We start from the raw sequence: 24,077 nt of genomic DNA, 5'->3' as shown, positions 1-24,077 counted from the left end.
GACTCAATCAGCTTATAAATTACCAGTCAAATCAGAGGAGGGTAATGAGAAATGAAACCAAATCTTAAAAACACCTTCTCCCCCACTCCTCCCTTCTTCCTGGGCTCAACTTTACTCCAAATCTTCTCCGCCTCCTCAACCCAGCAACACAGAGGAGCAGGAAAAGGGGGTTGTGGACAGTCCATCACCCGTTGTTGCCGCTGCTCCTTCCTCCTCAGGAGGAGGAGGACTCATATTCTTCTCCTGCTCAAGCGTGGGGTCCCACCCATGGGAGACAGGCCTCTGCAAACTTCTCTAACACGAGTCCTTCCCACAGGCTGCAGTCCTTCACGAACTGCTCCATTGTGGGTCTCTTCCACGGGGCGCAGTCCTTCAGGACCAGACTGCTCCAGCGTGGGTCCCCTACAGGGTCACAAGTCCTGCCAGAAAACCTGCTCCAGTGTGGGTTCCTCTCTCCACGGGGCCACAGGTGCTGCCAGGAGCCTGCTCCAGCGTGGGGTTCCCACGGGGTCACAGCCTCCTTCGGGCATCCACCTGCTCTGGCGTGGGGTCCCCCACAGGCTGCAGGTGGATCTCTGCTCCCCCATGAACCTCCATGGGGTGCAGGGGCACAGCCTGCCCCACCATGGGCTGCACCACGGGCTGCAGGGGAATCTGCTCTGGTGCCTGGAGCACCTCCTCCCCTTCCCTCTTCCCTGGCCTTGGGGTCTGCAGAGAGTCTTCTCTCACATTTTCTCACTCCTCTCTCCAGCTGCAATCGCCCTTGCACAGTTTTTTCCCCATTCTTAAATATGTTATTCCAGAGGCACTACCACCCCATGGGCTCAGCCTTGGCCATCTGCGAGTCCATCTTGGAGCCGGCTGGCATTGGCTCTGTTGGACATAGAGGAAGCTTCTAGCAGCTTCTTACAGAAGCCACCCCTGCAGCCCTCCCCCTACCAAAACCTTGTCATGCAAACCCAATACAGTAACTTACATGTCACATCTCCAGTGAGTAAGAATAAAGTGAATAGTTCTTGCTATTTCTGAGTACTGAAACCAGGTAAGGAACTGGTCATAGCTTGCACTCAAAAGTAACAGTGTTATCAGATATTAAGCTAAACAAGTATCTGTAAGTGCTAACCTGAGTCTCATAATGAAAAAGGCTTGACCAAAGGCACTAAAAAAGAAAGAAAAAAGATCCCCAACACATTAAAGCAGCCTATTGCTATGCTACAGCACAGAAGCAACAAAGCCAGAGAGCAGATGGTCTTCACTGACCAGAAATTCTCTTTGTTGTTGTGAGGATTACTTTTGGAGGAGTCTATGGGATAAAAAGGAAAGGGGTGCAGTGATGGTGCTGAGGAACACAGGAGGTATCGAGCTGTGGTCACTTGAGGGATATATTGATTTGCAAGTACTCTGCACCTCACTGCTTCAGCTAATTCATCTCACTTGCAGCAGACAGGAGCTAGCTGCCCATAAATCTATGTTAGCTCGCATTTTTCAGAAGATAATAGCCAGATTCTTATGTCCTTAATAAATGATTTTTTTTATTTTTTTTTTTAAACTCCTTACACTCACAGATCTCCATGCACTTGGAGGAGGTATCAGTACAACAGAGTTAAGAAGAAGAAAGAGCACAACAACATGTTTGATTTAAAAGACATCTGGTGGCTGTTCAGTGAGAACCAGCAGCGGCAGAACCATCAGTCAAAGCACGGCATTACTCACCCTCCCGCCTTCTCTTCCTGGTGCTTAGGAGCTGGGTAGATAAATATGGGACAGCAGTGAATTTTGGTCCATTTAATGGAAAGCCACAAATCACAGAACCAGCACAGTCATTCTTTTATATTTGCTATAGTAAGATTACTTCTGAATCTCTCGGGGTCCAGAAAGTTTTTGGCAAACTACAGAAATGTTAGAGAAAAAACTGGAGTAGGGAAAGACTGACTAACTTTATGAGGAAACCTAAGACAGCTAACCTTGGAAAATCTCACTACAAGGTAACTAAAACGAAACAGAACCAGACTTCCTACACTGACAGATCTGCATGTGGAGATAGAGGTATAAGTTAAATTACCAGATTTTAAGTGTGCCCCTTATCTGCAGGCAATAGAGGAAAACTAAGAAAGGTGATCTCTTAAGCATAATATTTGAGATAGCTTTTTGACAGCAAAATCTCATGAAAGAAACTGAAAGTCCATGACTTTCAGAATGCAAAATCGGACACGGCACAGCACTATTCAGTAGCTTCCTGCAGCTATGATCATGCTATCCTGCTAGAAGAGATGTGCAATGTCACTTCAATATTCTGCTGACAGCACAGGCTGTAAAGAATATAACTGATGTCAAGTGAAAAAGGAATGAAATTTTTCCTTTTAACAGAACGTGAGGCCTTATGGAATATTCACAAGAAGAAAAAATACAATTTCCAAGAGCAGTAAGTACAATAAAATACATTTAAATTTCAAGTTAAAAAGGGAGTTGAGACACAAAAGTAATCAAAAATATTGTGTAAAGCAGAGAATAAAATGAAAATTAAAAGATGGCAGCTGTCAAAACCAAATTTAATTATGTGTGCCCGAGGTCACTTGCATTGCACCCATCTCACATGTCTAGTGCATAGCATGAAGTTTGCTTCTTTGAATATTACTTTACATTTTGTATCGACAGCTTACAAGAAGATCAAGAAGGTGAAGGGGAGAGAACTTCACATGTCCATGAAGGGGGGGGGGGAGAGCAGGGGAAAAACAGAGAATGATAATTATATCACTATCTATATCTTGTCTTTGTATTTCAGGTAAAATATCAGGGGCATAGAAATAGAAAATCCCTACTGTAAGAAGCCAACACCTACTTTCAGTCTGTAGGATTCCAATCATTTAAGAATATTTTTAAAATGTTTTCCTAGTTACTGTGTGGACTGTAGAAGAACTAGTAACAGCCAACACTGATGCTTAAAGTGCATCATCTGTCAACAGTTAGAGAAGGATGTCACTGCAGTCTCAGATATCACTAATAACTCCTAGAAATTGCTCACTTTAAACAACATCCTCATCATCTGAGGTTGATCACAAAATATCATTCTTACTATTACTTGCTTTGATCCTAATTTTGTATGTTTCAAAAGGCCTCTATTAAGTAAAATACAACCACAAGAAAAACAGAACTCAGAAACTTAAAAATTTTTTGTCCAGGTGAGATAGAACAAAAACTGGTTCAAGTTTTGCTTGCTGTAAATTCATCTTGAGAATTTCAGACAAATATCCAAGCAGTCAGATCTAGGACTTGCTACCGTTATCAATCCACTCTTGGAACTAAGGCTCTAAATTCAGTGGGCATGTTAAAAGAGTTCTGAAAGTAGCCAGCATACCCTGTGCATTCTAATACTATCCAGTATTTCCTCAACAGAAAAATGAATCAGTTCAAAAGAAAAGCCTTCTTGCCAGGAAACAACATTAATGTAGCAATTTTAACTTGGGCCATTTATAAAGTCCACTCCTGAAACCGAAAGCAGGTATTTCCAAGGAGAGAATATTTCATTCATATACACGGACATTCTTTACCCTTCCTCATCCCACTCTAAATACTAAACAACAATTATTTTTCAGCTTGGTGCAAACTTAGCAAACACCATCTCCCCTCAGCTGCTAGGTTTAATTTATTTGCACTATGAAAACACTCACAGCACTCTGAGCATGTATGCAGCAGAACAGCACATGTGCATACGTACCCTTTCTCCTGCCAAGCTCCACACTGCTGGTGCAAGATGTGCTCATTGCCCCACATGCTCCCCAGCAGCACTCAGCCCTGATGCAGACCCAGGTGCAATGTCATAGCCACGCTCTGTCCCTCCAGGAACACAGGATGCCCACAAGTACAAAGCAGAGTGGATCCCACACGGCTTTGTGCTGGAGCTGTCCTCACAGGACCCACACTGACAGGTACACTGCATTCACTCTAAAACACAGCTCCTGCCAGACAAGTGCCAGTAGTTGGGTCTGGCACACGTCCCTACCTGTATTTATGCCCACTATGTTCCCCTGACACACTGCATACCAAAACCTCTTCTCAAAAAGCCTGATGATTCAGCACGGTGCTGTGCATGCCAGTATTTAGGGAAACCAAGAGAAGAGTGTGTGGCCTGTTCTCAATAATATTGTAAGGTGTGGATATAATAGTATTAAAGAACAATAACATACAAAATACAGATTACAGCTGAAAGGTCAATCAGTAGCAAGTTACTCTGACCTTAAAAGACACTGGGATGGAACTCTGACCAAATTTAAGGCAAAAATATAACAGTAAAGAATATGAATGAAGAGTCCTTAAATGACTATAACTCTTACCAGAAAAAACCCACATGGCTGTTTCAGTATACCAGCTGTCACCATCACCCCTAAGCCTCCTGTTTTTATTATGCAGCAAAATATTTCTCAAAAGTCCAGATGCATACAGCCATCAGCAGTCCAGGAAAAGAGGTGCAAGAACCTACCATCACCAAAGATGTGAGTCATGAGCTTTGTGAGCACTTGCTTCAGGTTGAACTCCACCAGCCTCACTGCCTCCATGGTGTGACACTCTTGCTTGTGAGCAGTGCGATGACCTTGCTCAAACAACTGTAAGCCTTCACCATCTTTAATGCTTGAGAACAACTAGAAGAAAACCACAAAAACACCAGTGTTTCACATCAATTACTTTCTAAATGAAAACAGAGAATGAAGTTTTATTGATTTAAGTGGGAATCTTACCTGCTAAGTCTGCATCATGAAATACAAATGTAAAGACTGTGATTTTATACAACTTCTGTTCACTAAACACAGATAAATCATCATAAGAACAGAAATATTCAGTCATTAAGATCTGTTTTATTTCTGTACCATATCTTCAAATAATATTATTAGCTACAGGAAAATATTAATTTATAAAGGAAACATCTTTTTTTCTGATCCTGTTACTTTGGAAGCTATTGTGCAGAACAAAGTACACTGTACAGTATATGTAATTTATATCCTCAAAACTACAATACATGATGGCATTTACCACAGCTTCAACTTCCTTTAGTAACTGAATGATGTAAACAAAATACCAAAACCCCAACACTTTTAAAAAGTTGTAATCAAATTTAAAAAACAAAACAAAACAAAAAAAACAGCCTAGCAGTTTAATGAGACCTTAAGCTGCTTATATTTTATTCACCTTTGGTACAATTTATTAATTTAAGGACTACCATTTTCCTATGTTTTCCCACACATAGCGTGTTTCTGTTCAGAGGAATTTTATCTATGGGGCATTTAAGGATACATGGCTTTGGTCTGGGGTTTTCAGATAAATTACAAAGCACAGGGGCAGGTTGTATTTGGGATGTGACAGATTTGCTTTGCATGCAGAGGCCACTCTCCACCACATCTGCTGCAAAGTTGAAGATTTCTGTTTCCTCTACATAACCATATATTTCTGTCCAGGCAATCCCCAACAGATACACACCAGCAAAGCTACATCCTCTCAGAGAGACCAATAAAACACTCTAAGCCACATTGTTGGAGGCTCCATGTCTTGGGGAGACAAACAGGCAGTACTCTAAAGATAATTTTTGTTGGAAATCCTTACAGCTGTATAAAACCCAACTCTGTTAAGTCTGGAGGGTATGGAGAGCCAATTGTTGAATGTGTTTCTAGTGTCTTTTCCTACCCCTCCTCCTCCACCTTCCCATAGTCAACCAAGTACACACAGAGGGGAAAAAAACCACACATTGAGATTTTCTTCACGTTAAGCCTCCCAGCATTGCTAGCTCTTACTAAGGAGATGTCATGTAATCTTAACATCTCAGGTGCCCACAGAAGTTGCTTTAATTGCAGTTCGATGCCTTTGGTGCCACAAATGCTTTAAAAAAAGTTCAAGTGAACCTCTTGTAGCCGACAAATGCTGGACACAATCAATTAAGACTTCTAGCACATTTTATACAGACACAATGCATGCAGAAGGAGTCTGAGTTTAGATACCATGCAAACCATGCAAAATGGATTGAGGGAATAAAAAACATGCCATCAAGAGCATTTAAAACTTTGTATTGCTCATCAGAAGGAGACTTGGCTAGCAGATTGAGAAAATGCCTCTCAAATTAATCTCCTTAGCGTGTTGTAGAAAATTGCAAAATAAAAAATGAAAGAGAGAAATTTTGAATAAAATTATCCATCAGTCTAACAAAAATTCCATTACTAATCAAAACTTAGCAGGTTGACAAAACTAGATATTATACTTTTAAATAACAGATTCTTTATTCAAGTGCTCACCTGAAAGATTAAAGCCCCTTCTTCCTACTGGCATTATTTCTGCACTGGCTGGAAGAAGCAGATGATACCCACACCCCTATAACTAATTTACTGCCAGCAGGGCAGATCAGTCATCCAGCATGTGGTTTTAAAAGCCAGGTTGTATTGACAGAGGCCAGCATTAGCCTAGGGAGGTTAATCATCTTAAGCTTACTGAGTGGTCAATGGACAGACACAGCCTCCCTCACAGAGAAACCTGGAGTGGCTAAATTAGGTTCCTGCTTTGAACCACTCTCTACAGGTAGCTATTTTTTCCTTCTATTGAGTGAAATGACTCCCCTCAGTAAGCCAGAAACACCCTTCAGGCCACAGAGATTTTCCCCCTTTGGACTGGAATACACTGTATTTACACACTAGAAGATGCATTTGCTATTTTCCTCATTAGCAGTTATTTTAGGACGTGAAACCCTTTTTCCTTTCTCCATCATTCCTCCTCTCACCCCCCAGCTTAAAACTGGTTCCTCAGACCATTGCAAGGAACAGAAAGTCTGGTCACTGCTTTTAAAATACAGCATTTATATCAACAAGTACATAGAAGTACTTTTCCTTACCACTTTGCTATTCTAGAAATTTGATATTGCATTTACTATCTGAAGTAAAATTCTATTTTAGTAGATTATATGAGATGTGGCAATAAAGTACATACAAGAACCATTAAAGTAAATACATTTAATCATAATCCCAGCCCTCTAACCTGGAAGCCTCCTCATCCTGCCAAACCAGCCATATGAACTGTCTCCTTCTCCATGCCAGGACAAGTATCCATGCAGCAGTGCACTGAGCCAGGCTGGGAAGTAGATTTGGATGAAAAGTAACCCAGGAGAAACTGAGCAACATAAAAATGGTCAAATTTAGCTCGGTAATCAATTGTCACAATACTGGCGACACCAAGAGACATGCTGGCACATGGGACGGGGCTGGAACACTTTTGGTGAAGGTGTGAATCTACACCAGTTTACACAGGCTGTGAAAGCACAGCCTTAGGGAAGTCCCTGAAAGACAGGTAGTGGCAAGGAAGCAGACTCCCTTACAGCGAGGCACCGAGAGGTATTCTCCACAGAGGCACCATCAGCTCCTGTCACAGAATCACAGAACTGTCTAGGTTGGAAAAGACCTTGAAGATCATCCAGTCCAACCATTAACCTAGCACTGACAGCTCCCAACTACACCACATCCCTCAGCACTATGTCGACCCGACTCTTAAACACCTCCAGGGATGAGGACTCCACCACCTCCCTGAGCAGCCCATTCCAACGCCCAAAAACCCATTCTGGAAAGAAAAGCTTCCTAAGATCTAGTCTAAACTTTCCCTGGCGCAACTTGAGGCCATTCCCTCTTGTCCTATCACTTATTGGTTAAAGAGACTCATCCCCAGCTCTCTGCAACCTCCTTTCAGGTAGCTGTAGAGGGCGATGAGGTCTCCCCTCAGCTTCCTCTTCTCCAGACTAAACACCCCCAGTTCCCTCAGCCGCTCCCCGTACGACCTGTGCTCCAGACCCTGCACCAGCTTTGTTCCCCTTCTCTGGACACGCTCGAGTCATTCAATGTCCTTTTTGTAGTGAGGGGCCCAAAACTGAACACAGGAATCGAGGGGCGGCCTCACCAGTGCCGAGTACAGGGGTCAGATCCCTTCCCTGTCCCTGCTGGCCACGCTATTGCTGACACAAGCCAGGATGCCATTGGCCTTCTTGGCTCCCTGGGCACACTGCTGGCTCCTGTTCAGCCGGCTGTCAGTCAACACCCCCAGGTCCTCTCTGACTGGCAGCTCTCCAGCCACTCCTCCCCAAGCCTGTAGCGCTGCTGGGGGTTGTTGTGGCCCAAGGGCAGCCCCCGGCATTTGGCCTTATGGAAACTCCTCCAGTTGGCCTCAGCCCATGGCTCCAGCCTGTCCAGGTCTCTCTGCAGAGCCTCCCTACCCTCCAGCAGATCAACACTCCCACCCAACTTGGGGTCATCTGCAAACTGACTGAGGGTGCACTCGATTCCCTCATCTAGGTCATCAATAAAGATGTTAAAAAGGATGTCAACTCCAGCACAGCTCTGGATGGGGTTATACAGAGCAAAAAAAAAAATATTCCTTACAGTTGTATTACTATTTATTCCGTCCTTTTCATTCACTGACATTGCTATGTCAATATGAGCAGCTTTAAACCGATACACCAGTTTCACCATTACAATGATTGAACTGTGTTAAGTATGTCTTGGATTAGAAACACTTTAACATTTCTATATACATAAAGCCAAGAAAGTCAAAGCTTGAATAAAAAGAAGAATCACCCACAGTCACTCCTTTTTGATGTCAATTCTTCTCAAGCACATATCTGAGTAAATGGAGGAAAGACAGTCTTGCATAAAACACTGACACATCCTGGATGCCACAATTTCATGTATACTTATTCCTTGAGTGCAGACTAAAATAAAATGCACTATTTTATTGTATTGCATATGATCAGTCACTACTACTATCAGAAAAGAAACTTCCTGTAGCTATAAATCAAGCACCTATGTGTCTGTCTAGTGTAGGACAAGAAGCTTTTTCTTTAAGTGAAGAGGTGCAAAACATTGAATATTGTGTCATCCTGCAGAAGTCAAAAAGAAAAGATTACAAGGATTTACAAGCATATCTAACTGATGCTGCATTACAAAGAAGAAGGCAGAAAGAAATTGAAGTGACTTTACCGTGTGGCATGAAATTTACTCACAATTTAGCTCATAATAAGAATAAAGTCAAATTTGGTAACATGTAATGTCCAGGAGATACTGGGTTTTAATTAAACAAATACAGAGAAAGCTAGGGCAGAAGTCACATGTGGGATTTCATTAAAGACCCCAACATTTCTTCAGTCCCCTGACAGACTTTTTCTAATCTCACATCACTTCATTACTCATACATTTAGGATTCAGTCCAAGATTAAGTGTCTCTTTATGGGACAGCATTCATAGCATGTTTCAAGTCAGAAAGATCTGTAACTACATCCTGTCTTTCCACAAATGCGGTTGTGTATTTCTCTCGCCAGTCATGAATACACCAGCAATTAAGATAATGAATACATAATGCTCATGTACTTAAGACTCACAGACAAACCGGCACTTAAGACTAGCTCTGCACGAGGATCTGCATGTGGCAACTCACCCTTGCCACACTGACTACATTTTGACTCACTGGTTCTGATAAATATCACTATAAATGAACAAAGAGCAGCACTCTAAATCCACTTACAAATAGCAAATCATTTCCACAACATTTTAAATGTGCTGTAACACTCAACTGATGGATCAGGAATGATGAAAGCGATGCCACTTGAAGATGGCTTATCAAAAAGAAAACTTAATGCCAGTCCCAATCAGCCTCCACGACAATGTAACTTGTAAACTTGCACCCCCATCCAGGCAGTTTCAGGTGCCAAATTGATACACACCCCATCATGCGCACGACAGAATGCTCTTTACTGTGTATCGATAAGCATTTTTGGGGGGGGAGAAAATGGCAAACATCACTTCATGCAACAAGCTTGCAGGCGGTCACCTTAATTTCTGCATCCTTACATTTTCAGACTTCTAATTACAACAAAGAAAGGTAGGGGGTTTTTAACCTAATCAAAGTGTTTCTGAAAAAAACAAAATCACCACCAGGTTTAAGGCAAAGCCATACAAATGTTTTTGAACAGCAAAGAAAAAGCAACACTGCTACACAGATACCAGTTATAATGAGACATATATGATAGGACTCAGACTTCTGTTCCTGTGGCAACAGAAATTCCTTTATTTTTAAGCACCTTACTTTCCAAATACACTTGCAGACATCTTGCTCTGCTTTTTCCTGCACAATTTAAATAACACATTGAGTAGATTTAACCACTTTATTCTGAAAAGCATTGTTGGATTTTTTCTGAGCTGGGTGAGATAAAGTAAGACAAAGTTTGAAAAAATATTATAAAGTCTTTGCAACAAAAGATGTGCTAGTGGCTTCCAAACTTTCTAGACCACAGACCACTATGAAAATCTCACAGACCTTCTGATACCCTTCACTGTCAAATTTTCAACTAAAAAATAACAAATAATACAATGTCAGTCCTCAGACCAGTGAAACTATTTATTATGGCATGATTTGTACACCACAACTTGGGAAATACTGATTAATACAACATTCACAACTCAGGTAGACATCCGCAAGAGTGAAGTCAGTTCCACCTGAACTAGCCAGGCCCTTTATTCATACCACTCAGTCAAATTGCAACTTCAGGAATAAATTCACCTCAGAATATTCTAGCAAAATAACACTGCTTTTCTTTTTCTTAACATGGTGGATCTAGCTCCAGCACCCCTGCTCCTATATGCTGCTCCCTGAGAGGAAGGCCATCTCTCAGGTTCCTCGGGACTGACACATTGCTCACAACCAACATCTCAAACACCATCCCAGAGGCAGCAGCACCTGAAACTTGATGAGCACACTGCTTACTGTGCTGGGTGTCTCACCAAATGCAGGCAGCCTGTGCCATTTCCCATGCCCGGATGTGCCTAAGATGCAGGTACAGCAATGCCTGGCAGGCATATCATCAAGAGATGGCACAAGCATGGAAGCATGTAGGGAGATATGTGGTAGATGTCCATCCTAAGTAAAAACCAAAAAATTAATCTATTTCACAATTTTCCACCTACGCAGAAAAAAGCTGCATGGATCTCCACTTCAATACTTCTATCTCAAAGCATTCAGGAAATCCTGAATTTCCTCTAACTCACACATGCTATTGCATGATATGAGATAAACGCCCTAAGTCTGAGGGACTGACACCAATCCACAACTCTCCTCATCCATCTCATCTCACTACAGTCATTGACTGCTCCTCACCCAAGCCTTAATCCTCAACAGCTGAGGCACTGAAGAGCATCACCCAAATTGGAAGAAACAGACAGAAAAGGAGATTTCAAGCGGCTGATTTCAGGGTATTATATCATCCCTGGACAAGCCTCCTCCCTATCTTCAAGTTGCAAAGGGCTGAGAAAAGTACCTTTCCTAGGCCACTTAAGCATTTTAAAATGTTCCTCGGTGCCTAGCTAAACATTGCTATTATGAGTCCCAGTTACATACACAAATATTCTCACACATACTGTAAATGCTCCAATTCACTCTATGTAATAGGCTGATCCTTGGAACACTATAAATTTATTTAAATTCCTTTATATGTGAGGATTAAAAATGATGACTGAAGACAGAAGGAGCTTTCCCCTTTGTTACAACATCAGAACATAAGCAGCACAGTGTCCAAAGCTGTAGTAATATATGAGATTTTGGAGAAGTCAAACCTAATGACACTAGCCTTGCAAATGAAAACCTAGGATGGCACACATTGATTAAAAAAAAAAAAAAAAAAAGGTAAAACCCAATGTAAACAAATATGTAGGTCAATCAGGTGTTCACACCTAAGCCAAAGCATATGGAAAAGTCCAAAAGCAACTTTAAAAATTTTCTTTTCCTAACCATACACAAGGAATATGGCCAAGGAACACAAGCATGAAAAGATGAGGAAAAGAGTATGCATTTATATGAATACACTTCTATTAACTAGGACAAGAGTATTTCAGGTATAAACACTATGAAGTCACAATAATGAAATATTTTTGCAATTATATATACTGCTTTGGAGGAGCAGTCCTTATTTTTAACTGGAATATTTATAGTTTTCCATTCTATCCTATCAAAAAAGGTGTCATTTCCAGGAAAAACTTTTCAATAGAGAATCAAGATCCCTACTACTTCTTCACAGTCTCCTACTTACAGTTTTCAGATGTTGGCACAAACGAGCCTAACAAGAGCATCATTTCTTCATCTGAACAATCTGGTATTGGCCTCCATTGGAACAAGGTTACTAAATTAGAGGAGCAATTCCTATGTTTTCACATCTGTTCCCCTTAAAATTTACGTATAATTCAGTACAGACTGTAAAATACCTTATGAAGTCTTCTCCCAATGCGTAAACATTTGCTGTCAACTGAAAAATGTTCTGCGATTGCCATTGGGTTTATATTGGCTCCCTCTGCTGGCTAAAATGCACAAAGTGTAATTTAGTTGAGATTTTTTAAAATCTTTTTTGTAAATTGTGGGAAGTAAAGAATTGCACCAAAGACAATGGCATAGCACAGAAATAATTTATTTTATAATCCACCCAGGAAAGTTTGCCAGTTCAAACCTGACTATAGCAGTATTGATATTGCCAACCCAAAGGATTAAGAAAAGAAAAAAATCATACACCATAGAAGGAAACCAGGCATACTGGAAGAATAGAATACAAAAGAAATACCATTTGGGGGTACTATTTAAGAAGAACAGTTGATTTAATGTCCAGAATTTTGAAGCAGATTTGGGAAGCTATTTTGGCATTGGTTGTAAATATTTCTGTTAGTTTCTAATTCTTCTATATATTATATTCAGGCAAGAATAACCTAAAACATTATTTTAAAATAAACTGAAGACATGTCTAAATATATTTTCAGATGCTCTTTAATAGCAGTCCATGGACATTTTTAAAAACTTTATGGGAAATTTCAGCAACAATTATTCTATCTCTTAGCAATGAGTGGAAGATGGGAACTTCTTTAGTACTTCCAACATCTGCACTCATACAAATCTGCAGAAAAGCATCAGTTACCTGCTCATCTTTGAATCACAGATTACTTTTCTCTTACAAAAATAATCAACCAACCACCATGAAAAATAATACAACCAAAGGAGGAAATAGCTCGTAAGTATCTCTGAGTCAAACACCGTAAATGCCAAACTATGGTGTGTTTTTCCAGCACTTACTTCCAGTGTACTGATTTTAACTTTGATATGAAGAAAAATTATTCTAAAGGTTTCAGTCATAGGAAAGAATTTTTAACCTAGCCTTGACTACGGAATTTGGTATTTGTAAAGGAGAAACTTTTCTACATCATCTACATCTTTCTTATCCTGCCTAAAATTTCATCTAAGGATGAACTGACCTTTTTTGCCCCCTCCCAAACTGAGATGTCAAATTCCTCTAAATTCAAGTTCTTATAAAATCACTCTAGGTTTTGTTCTCACCTCCCCCAGTTTTGTGGTCACTTTCACTGAGAAGACGACAAATGATAGATGTATAAATCAAAAGAACAAAGAACAGTAAGCTGACTACAGCATATAAAATTATTATTGTATTTGCCATAGGATGAAATGTACACAGGCCTTGTAGCTAACAGTTACAAAGGTTCTTACCCTCCATACTGTGCAAATTTTCTCTCACCAGAGACTGTCTGGTTATGAATGAAAAGTCCGAGATGAAGATAACAGGCCCTGACGTTCACACATTCCTGCTCAGTGGGTTACAACTTAAACATGGGTATAAATAAATGAATATAAAAATATTTCTCTCATGTAGTATTACCTCCATTTAGTCTTTGTTCTGTTCAGACAGTTCCTTCTGGAATTATTTAAATTTGGGTTATTTTGAACAGGCAACCAGAATACAAAACAGAAACAGTCCCCAGTGAAATTTCAGAATTACACATTCAATTTTTTCCACAAGGCTCTTGTGATGATGACTGTAAAAAGTTTTATGTATTGCAAGACTCTACCAGTATTTAATCTGCAACTGAAGCAAAAAAGAATGTTTTAGACCACACTCAGGCTTAGAATTTATGCATGTTGTCCAATAAACAAGACTTCACACATTGTACACCATACCATTATTCTTTGTTCATCAGTAGAGAAAGCCAGCTGGACTTTCATTCTTTAGAGATACAAGCACATTTTCCAGCACAGAGCTAACTTCAAATTCATCAGCTATTAACATTCTCCAATAACATCTCAGTCATTTCCTTGGGGAAGAAGAAAGAAGAGAAAAAGAAACAAGCAATCTACAGTGCAATGAATCAGACTGCTACACATCGTGTATTTCTAGATAGAATATGTCAGTGAAAATTTCTGTAACTCTGTTCCCAATTACTAAAATCTTATCACTAATATTATCCCTATTATTAAATTTTTAGAGAAGAAAGAAACAGTCTGTCATTAGGACAAAAATTTCTTAAAGGGCATATTCATTAACAATAATTTCAATAATTAGATCAATCCCACCTAGGTTTGCTGAAATTCCATCCTGCAAGAGTGTCAATGTTATAATTTTGTGGCAGATAAAAATCTTCCCATCTGAATGGCTGAACTCCCACCCAAGTAAAAAAATTTGTTATGAACATAAAACATTAAGTAATGCCATTTTCTTAATGTAGTATTGTACTTTTTTCTCTTGCATATACCCTGATTGTAGTTATAAACAGGCCTGCAGAATTTCCATTTCGAGGTTATCAAAGAAGCAGTTGCAAGCTATATTTGTCACCACATAGCTACAGGACAGCTGCAAAGGCAGGTATGTTTTTGAAGTGGAAGAAGCAGTGGCCACATGGGGTAGGAAACACCAGTGAGAAAAGCAGTGCTCTGTGATTACCCGAGTTTTCCCTCAGGCATCCAAACCCATCAGGCTTCCCTGCCAAGCTCCTGTCACCCACTGGCAACCACATTAAGAATGGTCTACATCTCAGTATTATTAGAATAAGCTAGTTTTAGTTATAGAAATGTGAATTTGGCAGTATTGCTACAAGCATACACAAATTTACAAATCAATTACTATCTGGAAAACAAACTGGCTTATATTTACTGCTGATCAATGATACAGCAGAATACTTAATGACACCCAAGCATTTGCAGAACATGCAAGCTGTGCCAACAAAATATATAAACTCAAGAGTCTTGGACATCTACCTAGAGCTCTTTAGCTGATTCGTCTGGACTCTAATGAGTTTACTGTGTATGTATCACACACCCAAAACTATCAGCTGCAACAGATGAATCCTTCAATGCAGCTTTAGGATGAGATGAAGAACGGAACAATTCATTAAAAAAGACATTAATTTACAGAAGGTTAGGGCTATTAAAAAGATGACAGAATAAAAAGTGCACTCTGGATGTAGCTGCAACAACTCATATCCGTGACTCCTGCAAGTATTAATATTACAGACTTTTTGGTAAAATGACCTCACCAGAAGAAACTTGTGATAGAACTAGAATTGAATTGTGCAGATCATTAGCTGAACAAGCTGTTTCCTTTCAGATACTGTTTTATTTTGCTATTATTTTCAGGGAAGTTTATAGTTGTTTTCAAATTCAACATTTTCTACCTATATTTTTCCCAAATTACAAGTATTACTACATGATCAATCACTTGATCTTTATCAGCGTACAGCAGAACACGTGTTGCTGTAACATGTTTATGTGACTGTACTTTGCTTACAGCAAATACAAGATCACACAACTTACGCAAAACCTCTTTCACTCCAACTACAGAATTCCTACCTCATGACAGGAGAAGAGCCGAACTCCTTCCATCTGATGGAAGACTGGGTAGTGGGTGTTATCAATTGTATCACGGCGGTAGACATCTCCCACTGCCAGAAAGGCATCTAGGCCAGAGTGTATCAAGTCCCACTGATGCGCTGATGTATGTGCTCTTAGCATGTGATCACGATTCAAATAGTAGTTATCCTCCTTGCTTCTGCTGGCATGGTTTTGTGGGATAAGTAAACTATCAAAATTCTGCTGTACTGTAACCACTGGAGAAAGACCGTCATAGACAGAAAACAGTGGAGTCCCACGGCGTCCTATATATTGTTTGTAAAAGTGGTCCTTCACCTGCTCCTTGATTAGCCACAAAGGGTGATGCTTCGTGTTGTGCAAGTTCTTCCCAACCTTGGAAAGAATCTTCTCTGTGACATTGCTGTAGTCATCTTGAGGATAAGCTTTACCAAACAGTTCCACAGTATTTGAGCAGGGTGTGTTGGCAGAAAAATCTGAAGGTACAGTCTTGGATGAAGAATACCTTGAATGGGTGGGAATTCCTCTTACCTTCACTTTTGGTGATAAAGCTGTTTTAGAATACTTAGCTACTCTCATGAATTTCCAGAGCATTGCCATTGCTAACTCGTTTATGATCTAGAGAAAGACAAATTTTAAAAAATGAGTTAGGATCTGCAATCTTGCTGCAGGAGTTGCTAGTACAGGGATAAGTGAAATCAAATGTCTGTTTGATTAATATGACAAAGTTTCTGTTATAAACCATTATTTTGATTTCAGAGGAGGGAAAATACCCTTGTGAGCAAATTTCAGGTAGGATAGCTCATTCAATTATCAGTCTTCTGCATCGCTGCTTCAGTATTAATGACTCTAAACCTAGCCTTAACCCCATTCCAGATACTGTTACTCTTTACAGCTGAATAATCAGGCCTTCTTTGAAACAGTATTTTTCAACTGGTTAAAATATGAGGCAATAACTGAATATTACTTATGAGAAACTCAGAAATTTAACAACGCCCTTCAGCAGTCAGGGGCTTGCTTATAATAAAACCCTAAGCATTAACTTATTGTTGTATCATCTCCCCCGATTAGCAGAAGCTACAGAAGGCATTCCACATCAACTAGACGCATGTGACACACATTATGCAATAATCATTAATTCTTACTTAATGCCAGACAAAACCAGTTTAACCTTTCAAACCACTGAACAACTGTGAAAAAACAGATGGCCAGACCACAAGGCATATATTTATATATAAACAGCATATTAAGTTCAAATATGAGTATTGCACAAGAATCACAATAAAGGATCCACATAGTCAGAAGCAACGCTAGCATTTTGGGGTGAGCACAAAAGCCCTTTTCCATATGTTCCCAGAATGGCCATTTTCACATCTTACATCACTGTACTGGGCAGGGAGGCTTGCCCAGTATCAGGAAGGTGAATGAAGTGATGAGATTCTGAAAAATGTCTGCAGCGAACAACTCATTTCCTGTCAAAGGGCCATCTTTACACATCCACCCTGTTTACAAGCAGGCTTTGTGCTTCACATGTACACAGCTGCATTTTCTGGAGTGTTCAAAGACATAATTCTAAAAACAAAGAGTTTTAGGGATCACAGGCCCTTCAGTCACTCCAAATGCATAAATCCGTTCCGAGATGCAAAATCCCTAGAAAATACATAGTTGGGCTTCACAAATACTAGCATAGGTTCCAGTAAAATAATTAAGCACTACAATTGCTTATTACAGAATGGGAAAATAGAGGCATTAGAAGTTAAGTGACTGGGGAAAGGCATCTACCCCAAACAACAAACTGGTCTGTATTTCTCTATGAACCAAGAAATCCAGGGCCACAGGTTTTCTGGGTGAATGAACTTCCCATGAAAGTAATCTTAAATAAATGGGAGAAGAAAGGACATAAGCAATGAATAGACCTCAGTCTTGAAGGCATAGCTTTCCATCTTTAAGCTAGGATTATGGCATCTGGTTAGCTTTGCATCAGAACATAAGGGAAACAAATATAAAAAAAGAACAAACAAGATAAGATTATTTTTCATACTCTTAAGCTCCAAAAATATATATGCAAACAGAACAGACACATTCTAGAATATGGAGTCCCCAAAAAAGCAGATCTGTAAAAGATAATGGGTATGTTCATATTTGGCTTGCTTCCTTCTGACTTATGCCTCTACGGGTTCTGACTTCTATTCTCTACAGGTCTATTTCCTGAAGTAACTGTATCTCAGTATATCAAAATAAAGACAAGCTGGGTAGTCAGAAATTAAATTTGGCAGAGTAGCATAAGATTACTAAATACTTGGTTTAACCTTTTTTTCTGGTCAAATATCTTAAGAAAAAAGAGTAGCTACAACTTTTACCTAGTTTGGAAACTTTTAAGGAAGGGTACTTTTTTTTTTAAGAGTTTGCTAAATTATGTCAACAAATTAGGTCTTGGCCGTTACTGGTAAGTTTCTTTCATAAATGAATTCACACACACACACACCAGAAACCCCTATGACATAGACTAAAGGAGGGATAGCCTTACATTTTGAAAAGAGGCTCCATTTCCAAACATACGTTCTCCTTCATGGAAAGTGAGTTCTCATTTTCAAACAGCTGCTTGAAATACCCAGTTCTAGTCAGATAATGAATTCAGCTTCCCTTAAGTAAATATCACCATCTGCCCAAACATTTATTTTTCAAAAAAAATTCAATTCAAAACTTACACATAACTGTAACATATGAAAAACTCTCGTGACTTTATCGTGAGTCTCGTGATGTTTGCTGCTTTCCTAAATATCATTTGTCTGAGAATCAGCAACCATGTAAGAAGTTTAACTTTCACATAAACAGTTCTTCTTATGATTATAACCTTACGGAGAAAGAAATTAGAACATGAACCATAAGTATTGGAGGACTCATGATTTTTAAGGGAGACTAACATATACATCTTTAAGGGCTCACTTGATGATTTTTCAGTATTTATAAAGAGCAACACTGCTATCAGTTTCTGATAGTTTAGAAAAGCTAATTTGCTATTTTTTCTGAGAAAGTGATATATACCCTTCACAAACTTGTACAAGAGAAAAATCTAAAGATGAACTTGTATAAGAGTTTTCATCTAACATTATGCTTGTGCCTTAAATAGCTAAATTGCATTACTATCTGCACTATTATTCTAATGTAAAGCAAAATCTACTGTAAGCAGTAAGAAAGAAAAGTTAGTTATCCAGTGTTCAAGTACAGAAAATAGCAGCCAACACCCAGTAAAGGAATCATCAACGTGGTATCACACAAGAGTGCCAGAAACACTGAAGTCCTTCACTGACACTCTTCCGCTCCCAATCTCCCACCACAGACTCACGTATGCTACTTCCAGGATCATTAGAGAAAAATTATATTGGATTTAGTTCAACTCAGCTGGTGATAAATTACATTTGGTGAGAGAAGCTATAGAGAAGGAGGGAAAAAGCCACGTTGACACTCTTTACACCATACAAGAAACCTTCAAATCGAAGAAATGTTTAACAGGGTGGAGAACACTGGAAAATAAAGAAATCTCTTTACCTTTCTGCTAGGAATAAATAACTGATGCTAAAAATACACTAATTATTTATGTTCACTTGTAATAAATAAACAGTTAGTTCTAGTAGACATCTATCTAAAGGTCTGAAAAAGCACAGTTTAAATTCATCTTTTTCTTCCTTCATTTCCACCATGTTTATTATTTGGCAGTAAAATGAAACTGGTTTCTGTGCATGCTGACAAAACCTGAATCCCACAGCAGTGACTGCCAGCCAACTAACCGCAGCAAGCCAAACAGCAGCTGTAGGTCCTGTGGCTGAAAACAAATACATAAATGGGAAATAAACATTGAACAACCACCACTCCCATCTATGATGCAAAGATGGCAAAGCACTCCACCAGCATAGTAGATGGTCACGTGCTCTGGGCTTGACAGTGGCTCTGACTCACAGCTGGAAGTCGAGGCAGGTGTTTGGAAGCAGGCTGCCCACCAGCAGCAACCAGTGGGGCGTCTCAAAGCACTGCAGGTGGACGGGCAAGAACCAGGCTCGCCATCTCCTATTACACAGGTCCTTACCTTGTCAATGCCACTGCCACATTCCTGGGTACCTCAGCAGCTCCTCTGAAGAAGCTCCATGGGCCTCTCCCTGTACATCAATCTCCATACTGAGATGTCTAATACAACTGCAGGAACTCAGATCTCTGATAGAGAAGATATCATACATCATGTTTTGGCAGTACATTTGGAACCATGCCAGCATGAGGGTACAACCTTTAATGCAGATTCCAGGTAGACCAGAGGACAGGAGGTGGCACCCATGCCACCAGGGATGAAGGCATCAGAACAACCTGTCCGTGCTGTGGATAGACCAGGTACAGATGTGACTGCACTTGCCAATGTCAGTTCGCTACCACAGACACCGTGCCATTTCTACAGCAGTTTCAGTTGATGGGCATGGCTCCTTCATCCCCCACAGAAAACCGACCATCCCATGTGCAGTAGTACAGCAGACATTACACATGCAGAAGTACACCACAGTCAGGAGGCTTAACAACAGGGAAACAGCAGGAAAAATACCAAAAAAATACTGTGATTTTGGAGCACATGCAAAAGGCAGTTTGGTGTGATAAGGGATCATATCGCTGTACTGTTAAGACATGTCCCTTCATGTCTAAATTCAGGTTTCCATGTCATCGTGCAGCAAGGATTAAGACAGCATTATCACAGCTGCAGTGGTATTTGTCACAAGTCCTGTCTATTCCACTGAGGTTTAGGAAAGAATCGTAGACTCAGTGAAATTCCTTACTTCTGCCTTGAAAAAGAAGGAGAAAAGAGGGGTAGTTTAGCAGCTCACAATGAAAAGGCCTGCGCACCAGTGTTGTTTTATTCTCCCACCTCTCCTAGAAAAGTGGAAGAGAGAGAACGCTCTTGTTTGAGCAAACTAGAGCCCACCAGTGACCCAAACAGGCCTGCTTTCAGGGCCATTTGCTAGATATTCGTATCTGTGAGCCAAGGGCATCCTCACTCTTGCTGACCGCTTTTCTGTACACCCTGTGATTTTTACTGTTTATGGCTGCAGAAACACAGATGGGCTACTGCATACATAAACTGAAGTACATGATGGGTTTGAAACTAAAATTCTACAAAGATGAGAGTCTGTCTCCTATCCAAGAATAGCTAATTAATGCAAGACTCTGAAGTGCCATGGAAAATGTTAGAAAAGTTGGGCTGCCACCATTTTGTGATGTGACAGCTTTTATCTACCGTATGTGTGGGGAGGGGAGTTCAACCAACATAGCATATGTTAAAACAAAAATTATAAACATATGCTAGGCTGCTAAAATTGGACATTTACCAGTCTGCTTAGCAATTTAGCTAAGCATTGAATTTTAGTTTTGAAAACTATGTAGGCATACAGCAGCAAATATCATTGTATTGCCACGACCACATCTACACTGCATAGGATGTAAGAGAAATTATTTTGCATGCAATACTAATAACGAGCTCAGGGGGTTTTTAAGCTCATTTTAAAATGCAGATACATTGTTGTACACTAGAACAGACTTTCACTCTTACTGAGCATGCTGAATTTCTGTTACACACACAAACATCTGAAATAGCCTTACAGACAACTTAGAATGGATCCTTTTTAGAACCTGACCTTCCAAAGCCAGAACATTTTCAGATGTCCCTGATGATGGCAAAACACCCAATGGAGAAAATTTTGCATGCACTATAAAGCACCAGGCAAGTTAACAAGGCCTTCAAGTATTTGGCTCTTAATTTTTTCATGCACTTGGAGTTCATGTAGTTAATAATCCATCATCAGGTTCCAAGAAACATACAGAATAACTTTTTTTTTTTGTTATTTTTCTTAACTGAAGCAAAAATGTGTCATAAGCTGGCTTGCTGTCTACTCTCTAATAGTGATACATTAATCATGATGCTACCTTCGGCAAAGTTTTAAGGCTTGAAATATTTAGAAAGAAAATTAAAAAGCCTTTTCTGGGATAAGGCATGACCATGTTTTCTGTCACGTTACATGTAAGACCTTCTTAAATATGAAATAAAAGGTATTAACAACCATGAACCTTTTTCACTGATATTGTTGAGCAGTGGCCAGTATTTTATGCCTTGTCTTACATATATGAGCACCTGACATCAAGCACAGAAAATGTGGTCCATACTTCTGAGGCACATATTCAACCACCTTCAACATTCTTCAGGACTGCAGGACAGGCTAAGATAGTCATCATGGGCAGCAAGTCTTTGGAAAGGTAAACACACTTCTGCAAGGGCCTCTGGGCAAGCACCAGTTTGAAAATATTTTGAATCATCACTTCAGTACACTCAACTTTCAGTTTCAGGTTGGATACTGAAAATGATGACAAAAGTTGTCTTCATATCACACTGCAACAACTTTCAGATTGCCGTGGGTCTTCCAAAGGCTGCTACAGGCACTAGTTTCCTTGGATACACAGTGTCACTCTAAGATTGTTCAGGTTTATCCACAAGTTTCCCACTTAGTAAAAAGATAACACTTCTCAAGGTATATGATTCAAGACAGGTAAAATGAGTTTCAGTAGTCAAAATACTTGCAAACTCTGCATCTGTGCTGCCTAGCTGGTATAAGACTGTTTCAAAGATTGACATAATCGTGTTTCAAGACAACCTGTAGTGAATTTGGTTTAAGCACTTCAGAAGCAGACTATCCACACTCTGGAATTTGTGATCAGCAAGCTAATCGGGTGCATCAAATTGCTGAATTATTCTGAGAGTATACGATTTTTTAAAAAAGAAAAGTATACAGCAGAACTGATATTAGAAGTTAAGGACTAAAGACAAACAAATTCAGACTTCTGATTCTAGAAGATAGAAAGACACCAAGCTCATTAACATTCAAAATTGAGAAGTGTAATGTGAGCCATCCAACCATATAATTTTTAGTTGATCAGAAAAAAACAGATTAATAAAAACAAAATAAACTAACACAGAGGAAAGAAATTATCAGGGAATTAAAAAAAAGTGGGGGGAAGGATATGACAGTAAATTAAATGAAGGAAAATGACCCCTGCTCAGAAACAGTATCTAATTTTCTTTCATTTATACCTTAATTATTTCTTGATTTTCTTTGTCACAAACTAAAACAGAGTTTGTTTTTACTGAAGTCAGTTAAGCCCTTTAGTGGAAACTTTCAGTAGTGTGCAATGACTAAGGCACACAAAACTCTACTGAAAGTTAAACAGCTGTGACCTGAGCTCCTACTGACATATCTGTGCTCTTCCCTCCCTCCACAAGAGACAAAACTATAATAGTCAATTCCATATTTTAAGTGAAATTCCTTATTACACAAACATATATTGAATGCATTACATTACAAATTACAGACTGCAAAAAGGCAACGCAGAAATCAGTCTTAAATATTCTCAAATGCGTCTCCTGCTTTTAAACACATCCATTTTTCAAGGGATATATTTTTCAAGAGAAAAAACACTATCTTTGTCTCCTGAGAGAATATTCTTTTTCCAATACCTTGAAAATGTTGCCAATTAGTTTTCTCTGTTACAAGACATACTGTAAATAACTGACAGATTAAAGAGACAGAGACTTTTAAATACCTATGAAATCCCCACTGGAGTCAAGATTACCACTGTCTCTTCTGCCTCCTTTATTTCCACCAATATCTGCAACTTGATTATCTGTAGTCTTCTACAGAGGTATACGCCATCAAGAATTTTACTGCTATGGAGTTTTATCTGAGTAAAAATTAATTTGTTTAGAAGTTAGATACTAGCAGCATTTATGTGTAGTGGTATACTTTCTTAATTCTCACTGATTATTAACTACACCATTTGGACATAATAAAACCACAGAGAAATCATCCTGCCTTAAAAAGAGAAGGGAATAATTCTTTTGCAGTCAGTTATTAAATGCCAAGAATAGGACACATTCAGACTTTCTAACAGTGCAAAGGACAACAGAGGAATTAATTATCAATAATTTCCATGATAGTAATCCAAAGCACTACACCATAAAAAAACTCGACAGCATGAGGTGTGATAAACGTGGTATATGCTGCACTCCTGAAACAGTAGAACCTCCTGAACTTCAGCACTGCTTCTCATACAGAGAAAGCCACTTATGGCATTGCCATGTGTCAGTGGTCTCAGTGAGATGAAGATGCACATTGCAATACACAGCAACAAAGTACAAAGCTTTAGGTATATGCTTTACTTTCACAGTGTAAGGCAGAAAGGCTCAACTGCAGCCACCAGAAGTGCTGGATCCTCCTGGTGGGCCAGCAGGGAAGCCTAGCTCTCTGGAAGTGCCTGTGGTAGACAAAAAAGATACCCTTCAACTTAGAAGGCATCAT

At 39.6% G+C, this 24,077-nt stretch overlaps 1 protein-coding gene across 6 annotated transcripts in view; it reads right to left on the bottom strand.

The window, feature by feature from the left end:
• The window catches only part of FARS2 (phenylalanyl-tRNA synthetase 2, mitochondrial), a 258,093-nt gene that overhangs the window by 181,747 nt on the left and 52,269 nt on the right, over nt 1-24,077 (bottom strand). For 3 of the 6 annotated variants that reach the window (XM_074899626.1, XM_074899627.1, XM_074899628.1), the window contains exons 3-4: nt 15,679-16,314; nt 4,478-4,637 (exon numbers count right to left, since the gene is read on the bottom strand). In XM_074899626.1, coding sequence (XP_074755727.1) covers nt 4,478-4,637; nt 15,679-16,296 — 778 coding nt within the window. In that variant the 5' untranslated portion in view covers nt 16,297-16,314. The remainder of the gene's footprint in view (nt 1-4,477; nt 4,638-15,678; nt 16,315-24,077) is intronic. The other 3 variants (XM_074899631.1, XM_074899629.1, XM_074899630.1) reach the window with 1 other exon arrangement.

The sequence above is a fragment of the Athene noctua genome, chromosome 2 (assembly GCF_965140245.1).
Source record: "Athene noctua chromosome 2, bAthNoc1.hap1.1, whole genome shotgun sequence".
NCBI lineage: Eukaryota > Metazoa > Chordata > Aves > Strigiformes > Strigidae > Athene > Athene noctua.
This window is presented reverse-complemented; position numbering and strand designations above follow the sequence as displayed.